The following is a 21,354-nucleotide window of genomic DNA, read 5'->3' as shown; positions in this document are numbered from 1 at the left end:
ATGAATCAAATAAAGTGCTACATTCAAAGTAAGCATTCTAATTGTGGATCCTATGTCTCTGCCAGAAGGTTGAAACTTGGCCATGGGTGGACCTTTCACAAAGACCCAATGACCCAAATAATGACCCAAAACACATCAAAAAATTCATTCAAGCTTGACATATCAGTTATTGCTCACATTTATGCATATATGTGTGTATATATACATATAAATATATTTATATATTATATAGTAGCTCATTTTCATAAAGGTTGATATATATATATATATATATATAGGTTATATATATAGGGTTGAATGTTTGTATTATCAAGTTCATAAGTAAAAAACATCTTGCATGTGTTCTACAGATTTCGTGAATGCTGTGAACAAGCCTATAAGATCCTTTGTCGGAACGGAACTCTGTTCGTGAACCTGTTTGCCTTGATGAGAGCTGCAGGGCTTCCTGAGCTCAGCTCCTCCAAAGACATTCAGTACTTAAAGGTAAGAGCCACTGAAGGCCTTCAGTAAAAGAAGCACAGTACATACCAAACATATCTAATGGTAAGAAACCTCCACGGCTACCTACTGCGAGATGTACAGGATTCCTGTTTGAACAGACCTTGAGGAGAGATGATTAATCTGAAGGTTTGCTCTGGCATCATGAGAAACAGATGGTGATGTGAATAAGTTGCCTTAGTTTGGTGATTAAATGGTAACATTTCTGGAACTGACTGAGTTTTTCTCCTGTTCCTTAAGGACTCCTTAGCACTGGGCAAATCTGAGGAGGAGGCACTGAAGAACTTTAAAGTGAAGTTCAACGAAGCTCTCCGAGAAAGCTGGAAGACGAAGGTAAACTGGATGGTGCACACTTTTGCCAAAGACAACAGGTGAATGGTGGCAAGTCCAGGAGAAGCTTCTATGAATCAGCAGGAGTCATTTCTAAGCCAGGATTTGAACTGAAGCAGCTTCTAGAAGAGTGGAAATTGTTCTGTTGGTCTTTTTAGTTTGCTTTGTTTTATGGTAAACGTCTTCACAATCTGCTCGGTGAAGGTCTATGCCTGTAAAATGTATTATGTATTTATGAATTTAATAGTTTGTGTGGAAAAACATTGGAAAATGGATCCAAAAACAAAACAAGCCACAAATTTAACAAATGTAATCATTGGTCTGCCACTAATTTAAATGCTGTTACTGACCTGATGCTCTATTACTGTTCGAGGCACTGGGAAAAGCTCTGAAATATTGTGATCTGAAAGCATTTATGTATTTATGACTTCTAGTTGTACAGAGAAGATTGACTACTGGCCAGAAGAAAGAAACACATCCTGTGTTTCATATAGTTTACATTAATTTTTTAACTTTTACTTTATCTATATTTGTACTTGAATGTTTTGGTTGTACATATTTCTTTTTTGTGTCTTGTATTTGGTATTTAAAGTTTTGAGCAGTATTTTGGATTATAATTTTTAATTATGTGTACAAAGGGAAATTCATGAGATTATTCATAATTGTGCAGATGAGATTATGTTTTTTGTTGTGGCAAAGCAGAAGTGAACCTTCTTTATTTGTTGGATGTGCTTGGCCTGTGAAATGAAGTACATGGCTTTTATTAGGAGCTGGACACTTTAGGGCCTGCTGTCCAGGCCAGCGTTGGCCTGCGCTGTTCCACGCTTTACTGAGGATGTGTGCACTCCATGAAAACAGATCAGTTTAATTGATCTACCTCTATGGTAAACTTCAGGGCAAGTTGAAAGATACTGAATTTGTCATGTTATTTTAAAGATTTGTTTGTTTTTGTTTTTGTTTTGTTTTTTTTAACAGTTGCACTTGTAAACAATATGTGCCTATGTTGAAGAGTAACTGCACTCAAACACTTTTGGTCACTGCTGTTTTACAATGAGCTTGTGTAAGATAGGACAGTCCTGGTCTTTTCTCAATATTTAAGTGCAGATGTGTATATTTGTTATTTTGGTTGTAAATCTTGCTTTTTTTAAGGATGAAGCCAATGCTTTTCATGAATGCCACTCAGTGTTCACCACTTTGGGTACTTTCTGTAGTTTGGAGTTGGTGGAGTATGTCGGGGGAGTTAATTCAGCAATCAAAGAAAGATTGAGATTTGGAACGAAGGGCGTTTCGAATGAACTATCATTGATATGATTCTTATGAACCTAATCACTTTCTTTGCGCTAAGAACTCTGGTAGCCAAAACTGAGGGAATAATAAAAATAGTTACAAGTGTGTAACAGTTACAAATGTGAAACTTATTCTCCGCCTACGTAGCAATCACTGCACCCTCAATTTCTTTTGCATTTCTCTTCAAAGGGCCAGAGAAGGTCTGAAACTGGAGTTTGCAGTTATGCCTTTAGTATGTGCCTAATGTTTTTTTTGTTTGTTTTTTAACAAGTGTGGCATTCTCTGTGCAATCCTTGAGTGCAAGGTGTTGCTCTATGTACAGCGCATAGTTTGTTAAACAAATGCTTTGAATGTCATAAAGAAATCCAGACAAACTTTCTTGATTCATCGAGTGTGTGGTGTTTCCGCCTTGTGTTATTCTATGTAATACACTAACGCTGGTGTACTTGGGCCACAGCCTGACTATATTACAAAAGAATACTTCATTTTTTTCAAAAAAATTTTGAATTTATTCATTTAATCATTAAAATGTAAACAAATTCATTCAGATTCAGAAAGTCAGATTGTTCACAGTGGTGGTGATAGGAACCAGACCTCTGAAGATCAGTTTGTCTCTGTAGAAAGAAGCATTTCAAATCAAACTAACTCTGAATCAAACGCTCCAAATGGCATTGTTTGAATTATGCAGAAATTTTGAAAAATTGGTAGAATCCCCTTTTAGGGGCAGGGGTGCAATCGCATTGTGGTGCCCAAAGTGAGAAGACTCCCTAAAATCTTTACTGGGCCCCTCTTATAGATACTGACACAACTGTAGCCTCATGATTCATAGAAACATCTAGTTGCCTAACAATATATCAGTTAACTTCAACACTACACAGACAGACCTGATTTATCTCCTCTATTTATCTGTTTATCTCCATCTTATTCATAATGCATCCCAACCAGTAACTATTTTCAGATCCTTTATATAATATTATCAGTATTTATCATTTTATAATCTTAAATATGTTGTGTAATGTAAACATTTATGTTAATATTAGATGCTATGGGTGGAGTGGCATGCCTTAAGCGCATCAATTTGAGACATAACAACAGCTATTAACCAAGCGAATTACGTTGTCTTTTTTATGTAAGTGATTTTTTAAATGAGAGGGCCCATTTTGGGGTCTATATGATCACAGTTACACCACTGTACAGAATGTCAGCTTTATACATGAACCACAGCCCTTTTTTATACATTTCAGGAGACGGTTCACTGCTCAGTTGTTTTTTGGTCAGCATCATGAGTTCATGTAAAAAAGAGCAAAGAAAAGGTCTAAAGTTAGTTATATTTCGAGCCATTTGTTCTTGGGCAGGACTCCTATGTTACATTCACCCATCACTGTCATATGATTAAATTGTAAGTTGCTCTGGATCAGGGGACCAGATTCACAAAAGTGTCTTAAGAAAGAAATTCTTCTTAAATGTGTGTTTTTTCTTAACTTCATCCTTAAGAAAAAAGTTACAAAAAAAGTTCTTCTTTAATACAAATTTAAAATGTACCTTGTGTCATTTATAGTATGGGGTAAAATGCAACGTAGCCTACATAAGAAAACACTGAAGATTTTCTTGGGAAAATCTTAAGAAAATAATCAAGATTATCTTAAGAGAATATTTGAGAACTTCTTGTGTTTTTTTTTTTGTTTTTGAGAATTGCATTTAAGAACATTGCTATAAACTTAGTGTTTGTCTTAAGAACCTTCTCAGGTTTTTTCTTAAGAAAGTTTCTGTAAATCCAGCCCACGGGTTCTAGTGAATGTGTCTGTTGCCTGTTCACGTGAACTAAAAGCAAGCCAACATGAAAACATGCTAATGTGGTAGCAGAGACTTGGGTGAATTTAGCTGCTAGCACCTTAAAAGAATAATTCGGTGAAAAATCTAATGTAGTAATGATGTACTTGGAGTCCAAATTTTGCTTATTTACAATTGGAACTGGAGCTACATGCTAATGTTGCTAACAAACACGTGAACTCAATAATCACTCATATTGCCCAAATCGGTTCTGTAATATCATCACAACTTCCCTCAGTCTGCAAAAACCACCTTCATTAAGATTACGCAGACTTGTTGATGTGGTTTAGGACACAGTATGACTTATTGTGAGCTCTAAAAATGAACACAACTTCACCGCTAAAGGCAGCCATTTCAGGCAATCACACGGGACTGATCTTGGATCAGATTCCTCCATATTTATGATCGTCATTGTCACAACACTGAGTCTAGATCAGCACTGCTACTCCTGAGGTGGTTTGTGAATATAGACCCTGATGTGTGACGTGGCTGCCTACAGTTTTGTTCATTTTCATAGTTATACTGTCAAACTGTGTCCTAAACCACATCGACAAGCCTGTGTGACTATTGAGTTCTAGTGTTTGTTAGTAATGTTAGCCTGGCCACTCCAGTTCTAAATAAAAGAAGCACCAAGCTCCAAACGTGTTTCAGCTGATAGACCACACCTGGGGTGAGAGGAAAATTGTGCATTTTTTTTTTCTTGAATCATTCCTTCAAGTGCTCAGATCCCACAAAAAACCCACTGCAAGTTGCTTTGCTTGAATCTCTGTCGAATATGCTGCTAAAAAACTACATAGATTTTCAGGGCCAAAACATTCTTGACTTGCCATGAAAATTGCCTGAACTGGACTCCGCTGAGTAGGCGTTTCATTTACTGAGAACAAGACTGAGGGCAGTAACCTGCTAAAATAAGCAGAACTGCAACTGGAAATGTCCAAACTGTAGGCAGAGCATTAGCAGGGAAAATACCCAGTACCTGGTAAGTCACAGACCTCAGATACTCATCGACTACAGTGGATTTGCAGCCTAATACTAAACATGACAGTCTTATTTAGGATTATGTTAATTTGTCCAATTTCTTCTATAAAAAGTGCTGTGATTTCTATACGGCTCCCCCAATATGAAATACAAGTTTTCAATTAAATTTCAATTTGGAGTGCAATACTGTTATTCCTGTAATGAAACTGGACCCAGAAGTCATGTTTTGAACAGCTGGTTATAAAATAAAAAAATATATATTATCATACCAGCATTTGTCATCAATAATATTATATTTGGAATCCTCATTGTAAACATTTAGGACTATTTTTCAGAATATTTAATATTTGATATTGAATATTTAATTGATTCTAACAAAATTCTTCATTCATAGTTGCAGATTTTAAAATCCATGAGACATGACAATAATCTTCAAGGAATTCTTTTTTCTACAATTCTTTGAAGCTTCTGAAATTTTAACCTGCTTAACTTGTTTTCTAAATATAATTTAGTATTACCCATTTTATTATTTTTTTTAATTGTGTTTATTTCTCTATGGTGAATTGGCTCATTCTCACTGACTTGAATTTCTTTACAGTGGTGGTGATACGAACCAGGGTCACAATGTTTACAGCACAAATAGAACCATTTTATTTGTTTTCCGAAACAACCAATGAGACAACATGTCTCCTGAGTTTTATATATACTGCTGAAAATAATAAAATGGTGGTAAATCTTGGAAAAAGGTTTGCCTTGGGGACACCCTGCATGCACCCCTCTACTATGAATGGATTTTAAAAATTACATTTTGAGCTAAAATCTTATCTTAGAACTATTATAAAGCAACATAACAGGCATGGCAGTGTATTCATACCCATTTCATTCAATCAGGGAGCTTTTAGAGGCATTAACTCTTGCGCTGTGTAGTTACCGCAGCTGTGAAAAAATCTAGTTTGTCTAGAATGACGCATTTAACATCAAACCACTCTAAATGACTGTGTTTACATTGTAATCATGCAGAAATTTGGAAAAATCTGTGTAATTCCCCTTTAATTGGTCTGTATTGCCTTGCCTGTTGTACATGTATCCAGCATACACCAATCAGCCATAACATTAAAACCATTTTACCAAATGTTTGGAGTCTTTGAACACCTCAGTGTCACTGCTGGACTGAGAACAGTCCACCAACCAACAATATCCCGCCAACAGCTGTGGGCAGCGTCCTGTGATCACTGATGAAGGACTAGAGGATGACCAACACAAACTGTGCAGCAACAGATGAGCTATTGTCTCTGATTTTACATCTCTAAGGTGGACCAGCAAGGTAGGAGTGTCTAACAGAGTGGACAGTGAGTGGACACAGTATTTAAAAACTCCAGCACTGCTATGTCTAATCCACTCGTACCAGCACAACACACCACCACCACGTCAGTGTCACTGCAGTGCTGAGGAACCCGCCACCCAAATAATACCTACTCTGTGGTGGTCCTGTGGGCGTCCTGACCATTGAAGAATAGGGTTAAAGAAGGCTAACATAGGATACAGGGAAACAGATGAACTACAATCTGTAGTTGAAGAACTACAAAATGCACCTGTAAGGTAAGTGGAGCAGATAAAATGGACAACGAGTGTAGAAACACAGAGATAGTTTTAATGTTATGGCTGATTGATTTATACGTTATAAAAGAAAGAAAGAAAGAAAGAAGAAAGAAAGAAAGTAAGTAGCTAAGTAAATAAGTAAGAGCTGGTACTGCCCTCCCCCTCATTATGTGTTGAGTTGGCGCCCTCTGGCGGTGAGGCGGTTTGAGCCGCCCACTCCGCTCCCTCTGCAGCTCCACACTGTCGGGATGTGACCCCGGAACAGGACGCTTCCTTAGAAACAACTCCACATTCAAATAAAACACAGGCGAAGAAAACAGAGAAAAAACCCTGGACCAGGAGAGGTGAGTGAGAGAAGTGAAGGCGTCTGAGTGAGCTTTTTTAAAAACGACTCCTCCGGTTCAGCTCTCCCTCCATTTAAATTAGCTGCTTTAGCTAGCGTTAGCCTTAGCGCCTGGATTGTGGGAACTTCATTCAGGGCTTTGTTAGAAACCCCGGCGCCCAGAACTGCTTTGTAAATGGTACTTTCTTCCTTTTCTCACAGGCTTTTAAAGTTTTCTCTCTAAGCTTGTTTCCCGCCGTACAAATGAAGGTTTCACTGCTGTCACAGTCGGTCCGTGTTTTATTTAAAAAGAGCTTTATATGGGCGAGTTTGGGTGGCTGCAGAGGCTGAAGCTGCTCCTGGCTCTCCAGCCTGTGCTAGCCCACAGCTCAGCTAGCTGCTGCTGGAGCCCACCTGAGCTTACAGTAGCATTGTTTTTACCTGTTAACTTCTGTTTTTTAATCTCCTTTGTTTGTCCACATAGCTGTGTTGTTCTTATACACGTAGTCGTTTATTACAGGAGCTTTTTCTCTCCTGTAAGGTCTGCTCTCCATTGCCAGCCTGTTTAAGACAGGTTTTGTTTTGTTTGGCTGGCTTGAACGTAGCAGGCATTACATTAGGCATACCTGGTGTAGATCAGTTGTTATAAGAAATCCTCTTTGTCTTACTTGTGCTTGCACACCAAAGAACCTTGTTTTGTGCCAGAAGGTGAGATGTTCGCAGACCCAAGTGCTCCAAAAATGAGACTGTATGGTGGGCAGTGATTTTACATTGATTGTTAGTCATAAGTTTTAGCACTCTGTATGGATCAAGACTCTGACAGCACAGGGCAACACTTTGAGTCTCTTGCCACATTGTGCCTGAGTGGTGATGATGGTCTATTTTTGGCTCTCCACACCCTTAACTCATTATGAATACAACATGCCTCAGTCCTCCAACTGTCAGCCTACAGTATACTTCACATTCTGCTATGAATCTGATAGCGGTGGGCAGCTTGCCCGTTTTAGGACACTCTCTGGGAGTGTGCCGGTAGTTTTGGGGCTGACTGGGCAGAGCAGAGTGAGCCACTTGTGTGAACTTGGAAATGAAGCTGTAAGTCCTTAGGTCTGCACATTCCCCTGAGTAGGGCTGGGCTATGTGATGATATGTTATCAGTATTGTGATGTGGCGATACTGAGAATATTGTGGGTATCATCAATGCCTCTACATACCTAAAAAAGACGGTTCTTCAAGAGTTTTTAGTAAAGGCAGTGGTTCTATATAGAACCGTGAGTTCTATGTAGACCATTTGGGTGGCGAAATAGTTCTTTAGATTGATAGAGAATGTGTTGTATATGGTTCCATATAGAATCTTTTTGAAAAGGGATCTGCTATTGTTATGATGTCATGCTTGTAACGATAGAAGAACCCTTTTTTGTGCTATATAGAATCATGGTGCTATATACACTCTGAAAAAAAGATGATTTTTCGAGAGTTTGTTAGTGAAGACAGTGGTTCTGTGTTGAGTTCTATATAGAACCATTTGCATGTTCAAATGGTTCTTTTAGATTGATGGAGAATGTGTGGTATATAGTTCCATATAGAACCTTTTGTAAGTGGCTCTATATAGCACCAAAAGTGATCTCCTATTGTTATGACGTCAAGCTTGTAACGATAGAAGAACCCTTTTCGGTACAATTATAGAACCATGGTGCTATATACACTCTTAAAAAGGATGGTTCTTGAAGAACCCCAAGAAATGGTTGAATAAAGAACCGTGTACACTCAAAGAACCCTTTGCATGATTAAAGGGTTCTTTGCATCATGAAATTATTCTTCAGAATGTGTAGATCGTTTCTTTTTGAAATGGGTTCTGTATAGCACTCAAAGAGGTTCTTCTATTGTTACAATATCAAGCTTGTATCAATGGAAGAACCCTTTGCTAAAAGGTTCTATATAGAACCATGTACAGCACATTCTCCATCAGTCTCAAGAACTATTTCACTTTGCAAAGAACCATTTAAGCATGCATGTGGTCCTGTGTAGAGCACATGGTTCTAAATCTCATTGCCTTTACTATAGAAGCCTTGAAGAAGAGTGGTGAGTGTAGAACATTGAACACTTATAGATTAGGGGTGGGCAATATTATATTGTGATACTTGAAGACATTTTCACTGCACATTTCATGGGTTTTCTGACACACAGATGCACTAGCAGTGCCACATTTGAAAACAGCTTTCAAAAAATATTTGTATGATTATTTTTGTTCAATGTTTCAACATACAGTGCCCCTCTGAATCCAGCTAAACAGGACTAAATATGCTCTCCTTGCGGTTGGTCAGTGTTTCAGTACAGAAGATGTCCACTACGTGCACAGAAAAGCATGTTATCACAATCACAAAAAGCGTCTCTGTAACACTAAAACATTGTCGTGCTGCCCACCTCTAGTATAGATGTCAGATGTCAAATCAGCGTTATGTCACAACTTCCAGGTGGCTAACAGCAGCAACATTAGTAAGGCATGGTTTTCCAAGTTACCCAACATATCGTATCAACATATCACAATACTCAGATATCATGTACCTCTAAGTATTCAATGTTTGACAAAGTAAAAGCTGCTAATTAGGGCTGGGTATCAAAATTCAGTTTATTTATGGTACTGACCCGAATTACTTCAGTACTACAGTACTTCAGTACTAGTATTGAGAATATCTGTGTTGTTCGGTACCAAATTTTTAATACCCAGGTAGTCTGTCTTACCTGCGTCCATGAGCCGATAGGCTTGTTTGTTCCAAAATCTGGACTGCTGATTGGCTCTCCACATTACATTCCATACACGTTCAACACTGTAGCTTCTACTGGCTAGTCTGCAATCTGTTAGTCTGTAAGCACACCCAAAAAATATCATTGTCTTCATTGTTTTTCTGACTTGAAATGAGGCTTGCAATTTTTCCCCAACTTGCTTGCAGAATCTCCTAAAAGGAATTGTAATATACAGTTGCATGCAAAAAGTGTCCCTGATCAAATTATATGTTTTGTTGATTTTCTAAGTGACACACTTAATGCTCAGTTACTGTTTATTTACTGAATTTCACATATTGTACAAAAATAAAACAAAATATGCAGAAGTTATGGCGCATTTTATATTTTGTTTAATTTTTTTCAAATATGTTAAACAAGAAATTGTGCACTAAAATTAGCAGAAAAATGATATTTGAATTTCTTGTCTGAAGAGAATATATTAACTTTTTCTCACTAAAAAAACAAAAATTAACAAAACATGTAATTTGACAGAGGGGGTGTTCATACTTATGCATACAGCTGAATATAGAGAAAATATTGTGTATTGTGAAAATGTCTTCATGATGTTATATTTTTGCCCTCTAGAGATGTCATGATAAAATGTATTATTGTGTCATGTCTAGCATGTTAGTTTGTGGGTAGTGTGTTAGCTTGTAACTAAGGCATTATCTTAAGGTTAGAGCATTAAATCAGGACACTATAAAGCACAGCTTTTAGTTTTTATATTTTTTTATAAAACTTTTATAATACTGAATGCTCAAAAAATGTTAATGGCAACATTAACATATTAATGTAACACACAATATTTGTGTATTAATATATTAAAACATATTTGTGTATTAACGTATTAAAAATGTATCAGGACCCCAGTATCGCGTTGAATGGAATTATGAAATTTGTGAATTGTTACAGCCCTGTCGCCTACACTTCCCCCCGAGGGTGGCTGACTCTTTGGGAAACGCAGGTGCAGCTCATGCGAAGGGTTTCGGCCTCCAGGTCCCAAGGGTGGATCATCAGCTGCCCCTGAGCAGCGGGTTTAGGCCTGGCTCAGACCCCCTGCCAGGCTCTAACGCATTTTGTGTGCTGGAGGTTGAGCCCCCCTCTGTGGTGCTCAGACTGCTCCACCCCAATTTCTATCAGTCAGGCACAGCTCGAGTGCTTTTTATGCCTTTAGGGGTGCAGCTTCATGATCAAGGCATGGACGTACCCTGACCCTTTGAGGGGAGTAGCTTATCACAAGCTGAATGTAGGTTAATGTAGGTGTGCATCATTGTGGATGCTATGAGGTTTACACAGATATCCATGTCTACAGCGAATCTTCAGCTTATGTGTTTTTCTTAAATTGCAGTTGGATTGCAGTAATGCACTGATTGGTTGGATTGGATTGCACTGCTAGTCTCCTGATGCGAAACAGAGCCAGCGACTGTATGTGATCCAGTCCTCACAGTAGCCAAGTGGAAAGCAGCTCGCAGCATTTGGCTTGAACCAGAGAGACAGAGGAAAGGTTTTTTGCGGGTATGGAAAGGAAATAATCTTGTTTACCACAGCAGGTTCAGATAAGAAATGCTAGAAATTACCACAGCCCTATTAATTAAAATGAATTTTGCTTCTTTTATTCCAGTTCCTGTTCTATTTCCAATGAAGACTAAGGCCAGACCAGTGTGAAAATTCTACCAATACTGATTCTGTAACCTAAAGCTAACAGCCGATATAATTTTATGTCTTCAAACATAAAAATATAAACAGCCTCAACACTGAACAGTGTTTACAAACAACTTGTCTAATGTTTCCTTGTAGAAACTGTGAAAAGTTTCCACAGGGCCCAGATTCTCATTGTTTATCTGCTGCTGCTCAAACTATTTGAACGTGTCTGTGCCGACCAGAATCTCATTTTCATTGCTATTTAAATGGTTTGGAATATTGATAGATTTTGACACTACATTATAAACCTTTTTAATCTTTGATTTATTTTCCTGTCAAAATATGCAGCCATTTTCAGTGGCCAAAGTTCCCTAATTATCCCTAGTTTTAAATAATAAAGCTCGGGAAGCCTGAAATAATAAAACAATTGTATGATAAGTACCATAGCTTCCCAGCATTGTTTGTGATTCTGTTGTTTTCTTGTAATTATCTTTTATTGTACTTATTTTTCAGTTATCAGCCACTGCCACACAGTCTCAATCTGTTTAGGGTCAACCCATTATTATATATGCTAGGTTCTAGCACTTAAGTGCCTGTTGACACTTTGATATGACTTTCTTCATGTGTCTGTGTTTTTCTAGCTTATTGGAATGGAGAGTTGTGCTTATTATGTGTGGAAGATGTGATTTTTATTCAGGTTGTTGTTGAGCTATTCCTGTCTCTAAACAGCATAGCTTTATTATGTAGCGGAGCTGTAGCTCTCTCAGCCTCGGCTGTGTAATCCCAAGAGAACCAACCCACTGCAGTAGCTTTTGTATTGTAATTCATGACAGGCACTCTGGTGCCAGACAGGCCGTCGTGTGTAGCAGTTACTCCCAATGATTTTTAATTCCAGCATCAAAATAACCTAGGCGCATACCGTACCTCAGGGCTCACTCTAGTATGTCTAACTATTGATCTGTTTATGCCTTGCAGACAAAATATGCGTGATTTGTTGTACATCTTGCGAAGACTAAGTGGTGACTCTGCTTACAAACTCAGCAAAGCCTGTTAAACTTCAGTAGCCACCCTTCCACAAAGTTATTCATTCTAAGTGCTGAAGATCAGAATGAATTTCGAGCATGATCCGGTGGCATGGGTTACCATATTCTTATGAAAAGGTATCCCTTTAGAAAATTAATGTCAGGTATAGTCCAGGGGTTTGTGTAATATTCGCCCAATTAAGTAGGATTTAGTAAATCCCTTTTGTGGGTCATGCTTCACATACTGCTAACAAGTCATGACCTACTTATCAATCATACTTGCACCATCCGCTTCATCACTGTTGTTGCCAAATACTGCAGCCATTGTTTTCATCCTGTAAATATGAAATGGTAGCTTAACTGTAAAATCCATTAGTAAACATGCCACAGTCAGGCCGAAGCTCACCCCAGCTGGTGCTTGCTTTACGTAGCCTTTATTAGTGCTTGTAAGTGAAAGCATGTTTCTCAAACTAGGGCAGATTTTCTGCTGGCTTTATTTGATAGGCTTATGCCCACTTACTTTCTTGAAATATTTTTTTTTCCTCCCTCCTACGTTTTAGGTCTTAACTGCAGACTGACACATGAACAATAAGCGTGCAAGCAGAGAAGCTTTTGACAGCTGGTGGGATACAGCAAAATCCCTTAAGAAATTGAATAGCTATATTGGAAATAATATAATAACTAGAGTCCCACTTGGGCTCGATACGGTACTGGATAATTAACACCTTATTGTGCCAATACCGATGACATAAACTGCTAATTTCAATTGTTAAGGTTAAACTATTTTTTATGTTTTACATTACTTTTTGTAGATATTTTACACTGTTTAGCGCTCTTATCTAAAGCCCATCTCAACAGTATGAGAATAGAACAGGGATATGTAACTGACTACAACAACTAAGTGTTCAAGATCTTCTTTACCTAACAGTGAAACTGATATGAGGCTAAATAATCAAATAATATAATATATTAAATAATCATGTCGTACCCTTGTAGCTAAAAGCTGCATCCTTTTGATAGACTGAAGGTAATTAAGGGAAAAATATCAAACTGATAAAAATATTTACGCAAAAGGAAACTGTCCCCTGCAGGTTCTTTTTTTGGCTCTTGTTTTGACGTTCAGAGAGAAGCTGTGCGTGTCCTCAGTCACTCGTTTTGCTGCAGCCTGAGACAAACCTGAACAGGTTTAGCTGATTCATGTAGGGTGTATAAATCTATACAAAATAACTTTATATCAAACACTGGAATGATTTATAGTAACTGAACCTTCAGCCCTGAATGAGGTTTGTTTTTGGCTAAGAATGTTAATTCGCACTTGATGGCACTCCTTATGAAATATGAATTTGGCTTTGCATTTCCTAAAACAGCTTAATCGACTATGGAAATGCAAAGCGTTTTCTATTTATCGACAAGTAACATATCAGCCATCAATATTTTGTGCATCCTTAGAAATCCAAAATTACATGACGGCTTCATGCCTCATGAAAGGAATGTATCAGTTAAAAAACATATTTTCCACAGCATATCAGTTATGAACAATCAAGAAAAATGGAGAAAAGTATTATTGTGTGTTTGTGTAATCCCTCTATAAGTGTCTAAATGGCTGGTCATACTGCTGTATTGACCCTATTCCTCCCATTGTGAAGTGTAACTTGGCCCATCCCTGCTTCCTCCCAGCTGTTCCAGGAGGGCTGGAGGGGCGGAAATGCTGGCAAGGATGGGTTAGCTCCTGACAGATTCATTTTAAGGATATGATTAGCTTTTCAGGATATGTGGTAGTTATTTTCATCCCATAACATTTTCTTACTGAACGTTCAGACTGCATGCATTGGAGCAAGGCCAGAAACAGGGGCAGGGGGTAGGTGCTGTTTAAAGCCACACCCCTCAATGAGTGAGGGTCATTAAGGCTGTTTGGTGGAAAGTCATCCATAAATAAGTCAATGGAAAAAAGTTATTACACGAAAGCAGTAGCTTCATTTTTCAATTACCTGCCAATTCTTAATAATCTGCTGAACATGAATAGAGTGTGATAAATTAATATTTTTTTAATTAATATTAATAGTAAAGTTAATAAAGTTATTAAAGTTGGTGATTGAGTAGTATTTCCTTCAGTTAAGCTCAGTTAGGCCTTTAAAAAAAACTCACTTAATCCTCAAAACAATGAGTAGATTTCTCAGTTGCTAATATAATCAATAGTGACAGCCCTTAATGTGCCGTCGACACACAGTTTTTCAAACTGATCCTTAATGACTCATGTTGACGGCCTTGAATGCTTTACCATATGCTGAAGCGAATGTGCCATTGGACTGTGGAAAGGCTGGACCGGTGGTCTGTGACCTTCATGACCCTGTCACATGCGTGGGCCTATCACATTGCACTGACTGTAATCTTCTGAATTCCTGATGCCATAGTGCAGTGAATGAGGGCAGCTCCAGGCTTACTGAGCAGCAGCACCTTTATTTAGATAATCATATAGCTCTCTTAAAATTTGCTTTCTCTTGACATGCTCATAAACACATGAGTATATTTGTTTATCTACTGTACTCAAACTCAGTCTAGTGACTGTGATTGTGATTATGTGTGTGTCTGAGTCAACCAATAGTTAGCTAATTGCCTTGTTTTTAAATGACCAACATCTATCTTCTTTCAAGCTAGATTGACAAAAAACAGCATTGTCTGTTTAGGCCAGGCCGGGGGTGTCAGACTCTACAGATTTATTGTTAGCCTTGATTTAACACATCCTTCAACTCCTCGGGCTTTTGAGTGGTCTGCATGGTGGTCTCACCATCTATACAGTAAGAAATAGAACCAGATTGACACACCCATTTACAGCACTGCGCAAAACTCAGAACCTTCCATTAATTTAATTACTAGTCGAAACAGAAATTAAGTGTAAGTTATTCATTTCTCACAGTAGAAACTAAAAACTGATCATGCATTTAATCATCAAAATACTTTGTACGTTACTAATGTAGTTAATAGTGAACATGGTGTAGGCTGTCTGACACAGGTTGTATCAACTGCACCAAATCCTGGGCTGCACATTTTTAAAGCTGTGCTCTAGTCATTAGTTCAGATTTAAATGGCTCTTGTGAAACGGTGCAAGATATCATCTTAAACCCTAATGGCTCATATGTAGGTCCGCAATTCAGTTTCTAAATCTCACTTGTATGTTAATTTCTTAGTAGTTCCCAAATAAATTGTAGTAATTATTAAATAATATGTCTTAAGATTAATAACTCCATAATAAGTCTAAGGTTCAAGGAGTTGAAAGGTTTTGGTGATGCATTGCAGCCACAGTGTGATATTAAGCAGGGTAAGCTGAGATTTAACAGACATTAAAAGTCCCTCTCATGTCCCACAGGCTGTGCGTCTGAAGGGTTCAAGCTCAGCTGCCAATGAAAACACAAGCAAGGCTGCAGCCGAGGATGAGGAAGGATTAGGCTCAGTCTGAGCTGAGAGTTTACATGCTTTTAAGATACTAACGTGACCATTTGTTCACTAATGTACTTCTTATTTCCAAGGATTAGACCTCAAGCAGTCTAAGTTGGGTTAAGATTTTATCAGGGTTTATACTGTCTTGATTTTATCAGGCTGTTCTGATGCTCCTTATTATATTCTTTTGTTTTCAATGGGCAAAAGATTTGATGTAGGCCTGTACAATATATTGTTTGTAATTTGTTTCGTGATATTAGACTTTGCAACACTGATAGGGTACACCCTTCTTCTTTACTCACTGAGCAGTGCTGCTGCTGTTTTTGAACTGGTGTAAAGAGAAACATGTTTAAAACCGAGAGAAAGAAACAGGCTACTGCAAACGCATTACAGCAGTATGAAATCATAGTGTGTTCACCACACTGTAAAATTAGTATTTTGCAGTAGCCCAAAAAGCCAAAAGGTATAGGTTAAAGGGGAACTCCAAAATTCAACATTATTAAATGGTTAAGATGAAAACAAAATCAATCGGTGTGGCTTGATGTGAGATGCTCCATTCTAAAGAAACTTGCCAAGTCAGAATTGTTTTTATATGATAGTTTTGTGATAAAGTTTTGGCTTAAAATATGTTTTGATCCATTCATGGTGGAGGTATACATGCAGAATGTTATAAGGCAAAATAGCCCCCAAAGAAAACTTATTGTTTCAGATTTATGACTATTTTGCCATCATCAACATTATTTATAAAACTCAAAAGACAAGTGTTCACTGGTGGTTTTTATAGTAAATAAAATGGCTATATTTGTGTTGTAGGCATCGTGACCCCTGGTTCCTATTACCACCACTGTAAAGAAATCAGAGTCCGTAAGTTTATCTTTGTTTACATCTCAAGGGCTGAATTTTTCAGAATTTTTGAGAAAATCAGATATGAAGCAGTTTGATTGCTCGGTATTAACTGATAAAAAGTAAATGGTTACTGGAGGCATAATGATGATATTTTATTGTTGCTGTGATAAATTTTATTATAGTGATACACAATATGTTTTTCTGAGCATAGATTGGTATTGTGAAGTCTTAAAGAACACAGACCATCTGCATGTTTATTTAAAAAGGGGACATAATTAGTTCTGTCGGTTAGCTTTTAGTGCAGTACAGAATGTAAAACGTTGAATAGAAGTCATTGTATCCAGAGTTTTTAATGGCCATTTTTAACTGTGACACCTCTAGTGCATTGTGTCTGTGTATTGTAATATGTATCATGTATCATGAAAACGTCTTTAGGTATCATATTTTTGCCATATCTGCAACATCTGTTAACCAAATAATCAGATCAAGTCAATATTCAACACATAGTAAAACAGTCATTAAAAAGATGAAAAACAAATCAGTACAGAATGTTGTATTATGTATATACTAAAAAAAATACTGTAGTATTAATTGACAGTCTAGCATATCTAAATAAGTGGCTATATTGTCTCTGAAAATATCAAGATCAGATTGGTATCTGGATTGAATCATGTGGAAAAGGAAAAGATAGTGGCATTCCCAGTGGTAACAGTAGTAATAATAATAATAATATGATTATTGACCATAATAAACTTGTGGTGGCATAATTACGATGGCACACAAAAAGAACCATTTTCTGAACTGCAAAGGACACAGCATCCTTTGAGTTGTCATGGCTCTATGTGTCATAGTTACTTTCACTAGAGAACCCTTAAAAAAATCCCTTTTCACAAGTGTACCTTGCAAAGCTTTACAGCCTTTTAATTTCATCTTAACTTTCCTGTGCCAGGGAGAATGTTGTACGTTTTGGAGAATACTGCAGCTCAGTATGAGAGAATGTCAGTGGTGTGAGGGTTTTTTCTGGGTGTGAAATGGCAGCGAGCTCTCGTCACATTTTCAGCACACAGTGCTGTATCATTCACTGAGACTCTGGCTGCCGTCTGAGCTGTCTCACTCGACTGCTATGCTGAGCCCAAACATGATCAAATGAGCAGGAGAAGGAAGAGAGAGAAAGAGAGGGGGAGAAAATCTCTCTGAAGAGATGCCTCACCCTGAAGGTGTGTGCCCAGTGTCACAGTGCTGCACCATCGTCGTGCTGATCCCTCTCTGTCTTTTATCTCTCTCTCCCTCTCTCTCTCTCCCCCCCAACCTCAGTACTCATCATCCCCCACTCCTGCCTATGAAATGCCACAGATGAGAGCGTGAATTTTATTTTTTTAATTTATTTATTTTGGTGATGAACTCCTTTTTGACGCTGTGCCCTTTGGTGACTTCTCGATGCGGAGCCTCTGAAGAAGCCTGATATTTTTCAGGGGATTTTCAAGGGCTTTTAAGTTTGCCTGCGTCTTGTTTTTGATCACATATTTATGTCTCAAGCGCAAGCACAAACAAGCGGAGTTTTGATGGACGGCTGCACGTTATGCCTCAAGGAATGAAAAAGAAAAACTAAAACTAAAATATCCAGCCATGATTAGGACGCTGTGACGAAGTGTCATTCAGCAGCCAGACAAACTGCATCGCAGTGCTTGTGTTTTATGTCATGAATCCGGGTGGGGGATGTGCCAGCTTTTCAATTAAACATAACCCCACATCAAACGTGCTGTCAACATGCATTAGAGGGCCTTTGTACAGATGAGAGTGCGCGAGACATCACAGACTGGGGGCCTCCAAAGGGATTTATTCGGACAGATTTTTCTAAACACCAAAATAAAGAAATTTGATGCTGCGTAGTGTTCTCCTGATCTCCCTCCATCTTCTTTTATTCCCCCATCACCAAACTGTTTTTGTGTGGTTGCGTTGTTATGGTCGGAGTTGTCAGGAGCTCTACTGTAGGCTTCCTCTGCCTCAGCCTCTCTTTGTTTGGCATGCCATTATTTTATTAACTGGAAAATATGTTTGGCTGTTTTGGCCCAGGAGTGCGATGTGGGAAAATCTACTGTGTACTGTAAATAAAAGCTGACAAGGACATTGGCTGTGGTATGTATCGCCTGTCACGCAGGAACCAATCCCTTTTTCTGTAATTTGCGTCCTTCCCTGCACTTCGCTCTGCATCTGTCCTTAAAAGTGCTGCGCGGGGAGCCTGGCTGTAGAAATAGGTCATTAGTGAGTGAGGGAGAGAGCTAGAGAGCGAGAGCAGCCGAGGCAAAGAGCTCAGAGAACCCTAGCATTAAATATGGATGAGGCCGATTTATATTGCTCTGCCAACCTGCACCGTGACTTCAAGTGCACCACGACTTCCATCGTGATTACGCCCTGCTCGCTCTGTGTGTGCACACATGCATGCCTCTGTCTGGGGAGATGTGTTGATCAAGGGCTTCAAATGATTAGAAGAGTTCTACTGCAGCATCCATCTTTGTGAAAGGATCTGGAGCGCTGTGCATTCGTTTTAGAACGGCGGTTTGTTTACAGCTGGTTTGTGTAGACATAGATGGCCTGAATGCACCTAGTTCATTACATGGTACGGGAAGCAGTTGTAACGATGGCTCTGGACGGTTAAAATTGAGTGGAGGAGCCAGTGGCGGAAGTCGACTCCATAAAAACCCGGAGTTGTGCATCGCTCAGTAGGGCTACTGGAATAAGTTGCGCTCTTGCTTCCTCATGTATACAATTCAAAATCAGTCCTAAAGTTGAATGAAAAGCCCACCTATTCTAATATCAGTTATTTGTTGAAAATTAACTTTTTAAATGAAAGCATTGGTCAAAGATTTATGTCTGACTGATTAACAGTTAACTGTCATTAACGTCCCTAGTGCTTTTTCTTTCTTTGGGTTGGCAAATACATGTAAAACAGGAAACACATTAAATGAGACATGAAAGTAGCAAAAGTCTCATTTCTGGCTTCTCTACTAGGTGCTGTAACACCTTTAGAGGGCGGCAGTGAGGAATGTCTGTTTATTTGAGCTTGTGTTTTTAAGAGCTGATAAGTATCAGCAGCTGGAAATCAAGATTTTTGTGATTCTATGATGATGATTCGTCACTTTGCGCTTGTTAAAAAAGACATTGCTATTTGCAATTAATTATATGTAAATTTATCATCAGCTAAAATGTGGTCATTATGACAGGCCTAGATGACTTGTTTGTTGTACTCCACAAGCGTTGAACCATTTAGGCGACACTGCGCTAATATGTCTGCATTTTATCGTTTTCCTGCTTTTGAGCCCTTTACAAATAAATGTAACATTTCTCTGTATTTTTCGTATGTTGCAACACAAATCACGTCTGCAGTATGTAGCAGTAAAATCGCAGAGTGCTGTTTTGTACAAATCATGCAGCCCTGATTATTGTATACTTTGTGTTTGTGTGTCAGCGGCGCTTCAGGAGCAGGGGGGATGAACCGTGAGGAGGCCCCCGGAAAGTCTCCTGAGGAGATGTACATTCAGCAGAAGGTGCGGGTGCTCCTCATGTTGAAGAAGATGGGATCAAATGTAAGTGTCTTAAAAATCAGTGCAGACAAGCTCATTACCATCGTATTGTTACCTTCCATAGTTTATGTACAGTCATACTGTCTGTGTCAGAAAGAGCATCACATCCAGTAAATGCTAAACATCTTAAAGCCGTGCTTTGGGTTGTTTATTTGGCAGCGTTCATTCTTGTCCCACCCTTACAGCTGACACCAAATGAGGAAGCGTTCCTGCGGAACTATGCAGGCGTGGTGCACAGTCAGATGAGCCAGCTCCCACAGCACAACATTGACCAGGGTAAGAGGCTGTTCACAGGCCAGTCCAGCTTTCAGACTAGACTAGGCTCATCTGCCACAGCTGCACACCTGCTACTCTCATTCACTCACACTGGCTCAGGATGTAGGACTAAAGGGGAATTCCACCAATTTTTCCAAATCTCTGCCTTATTAAGCTCTGAGATTATAAACAAAGTAATTCAGTGTGGTTTAAAGTGAAATGGTTTACTGTTGAAAACTGATCAGCTCTGTTTCTTTGCAGTGGTGGTGATATGAGCCAGGGGTCACAATGTCTACAGCATAAATATAGTTATTTTAATTACTTTCCAAAACCACCAGTGATCCTACATGTGTCTTCTGAGTATTTATATGTAATGTTTAAAATGGTGAAATTTTGAGCTGAAGAAAGTTTTCATACTCTTCATGTACCTCTCCACCATGTATGGATTTAAAAAATATATACTTTAGGCTAAAACTTTGTCTTAAAAGTATTGTAAAACCATGTCTCAGGCATCAAGCAGAGTATTTGTATCCATTTAATATAAGAACTTTCTGTGAGGGAACTCTTAACATATGACATAACTCTTTGAATGTCTGGTTCCTATCACTACTGTTATGAACAACTCTGACTTGGTAGATTTCTCCTGATTGAAGCATTTTACACCAAATACACAAATGACTTTGTTTACATTTTAATGATTATGTTTTTCAGACATTTTGAGAAATTTGTGAAACTCCCCTTTAAGCACACTAAGGAGTGTTTAAGCAAGTTATTTATTTTTATTTTATTTATTTCAAGGCTGTCAACACTTAATAATTAATCATATTTTCTTACGTAGCTAAATTGAGAAAAATCACATATGTCTGACTTGCTCAAATTACTCAGGCCCTAAAGAAAAATTGTTTTAATTTAATAAACAGTGCATTCTTTTATAGCTCCATGAGTATAT

General features: G+C 38.3%; 2 protein-coding genes across 7 annotated transcripts in view; both read left to right on the top strand.

Moving 5' to 3' along the window:
- The window catches only part of pik3cd (phosphatidylinositol-4,5-bisphosphate 3-kinase, catalytic subunit delta), a 29,296-nt gene extending 26,812 nt beyond the window's left edge, over nucleotides 1–2,484 (top strand). For all 4 annotated transcript variants that reach the window (XM_036591784.1, XM_036591788.1, XM_036591787.1 and 1 more), the window contains exons 22-23: nucleotides 351–483; nucleotides 739–2,484. In XM_036591784.1, the coding sequence (XP_036447677.1) occupies nucleotides 351–483; nucleotides 739–873 (268 nt within the window). In that variant the 3' untranslated portion in view covers nucleotides 874–2,484. The remainder of the gene's footprint in view (nucleotides 1–350; nucleotides 484–738) is intronic.
- Nucleotides 2,485–6,752: 4,268 nt separating this feature from the next.
- ctnnbip1 (catenin, beta interacting protein 1) overlaps nucleotides 6,753–21,354 on the top strand; it is a 33,740-nt gene continuing 19,138 nt past the window's right edge. Inside the window, exons 1-4 of one of the 3 annotated variants that reach the window (XM_036592292.1) lie at nucleotides 6,753–6,866; nucleotides 10,974–11,140; nucleotides 20,036–20,153; nucleotides 20,336–20,426. In XM_036592292.1, coding sequence (XP_036448185.1) covers nucleotides 20,058–20,153; nucleotides 20,336–20,426 — 187 coding nt within the window. In that variant the 5' untranslated portion in view covers nucleotides 6,753–6,866; nucleotides 10,974–11,140; nucleotides 20,036–20,057. Of the gene's footprint in view, nucleotides 6,867–10,973; nucleotides 11,141–16,540; nucleotides 16,588–20,035; nucleotides 20,154–20,335; nucleotides 20,427–21,354 lie in introns of those variants that run through there. The other 2 variants (XM_036592291.1, XM_036592293.1) reach the window with 2 other exon arrangements.

The sequence above is a fragment of the Colossoma macropomum genome, unplaced genomic scaffold (genome assembly GCF_904425465.1).
Source record: "Colossoma macropomum unplaced genomic scaffold, Colossoma_macropomum, whole genome shotgun sequence".
Lineage (NCBI taxonomy): Eukaryota > Metazoa > Chordata > Actinopteri > Characiformes > Serrasalmidae > Colossoma > Colossoma macropomum.
Note: the sequence above shows the minus strand (reverse complement) of the source record. Positions and strands in the feature narration are given on the sequence as shown.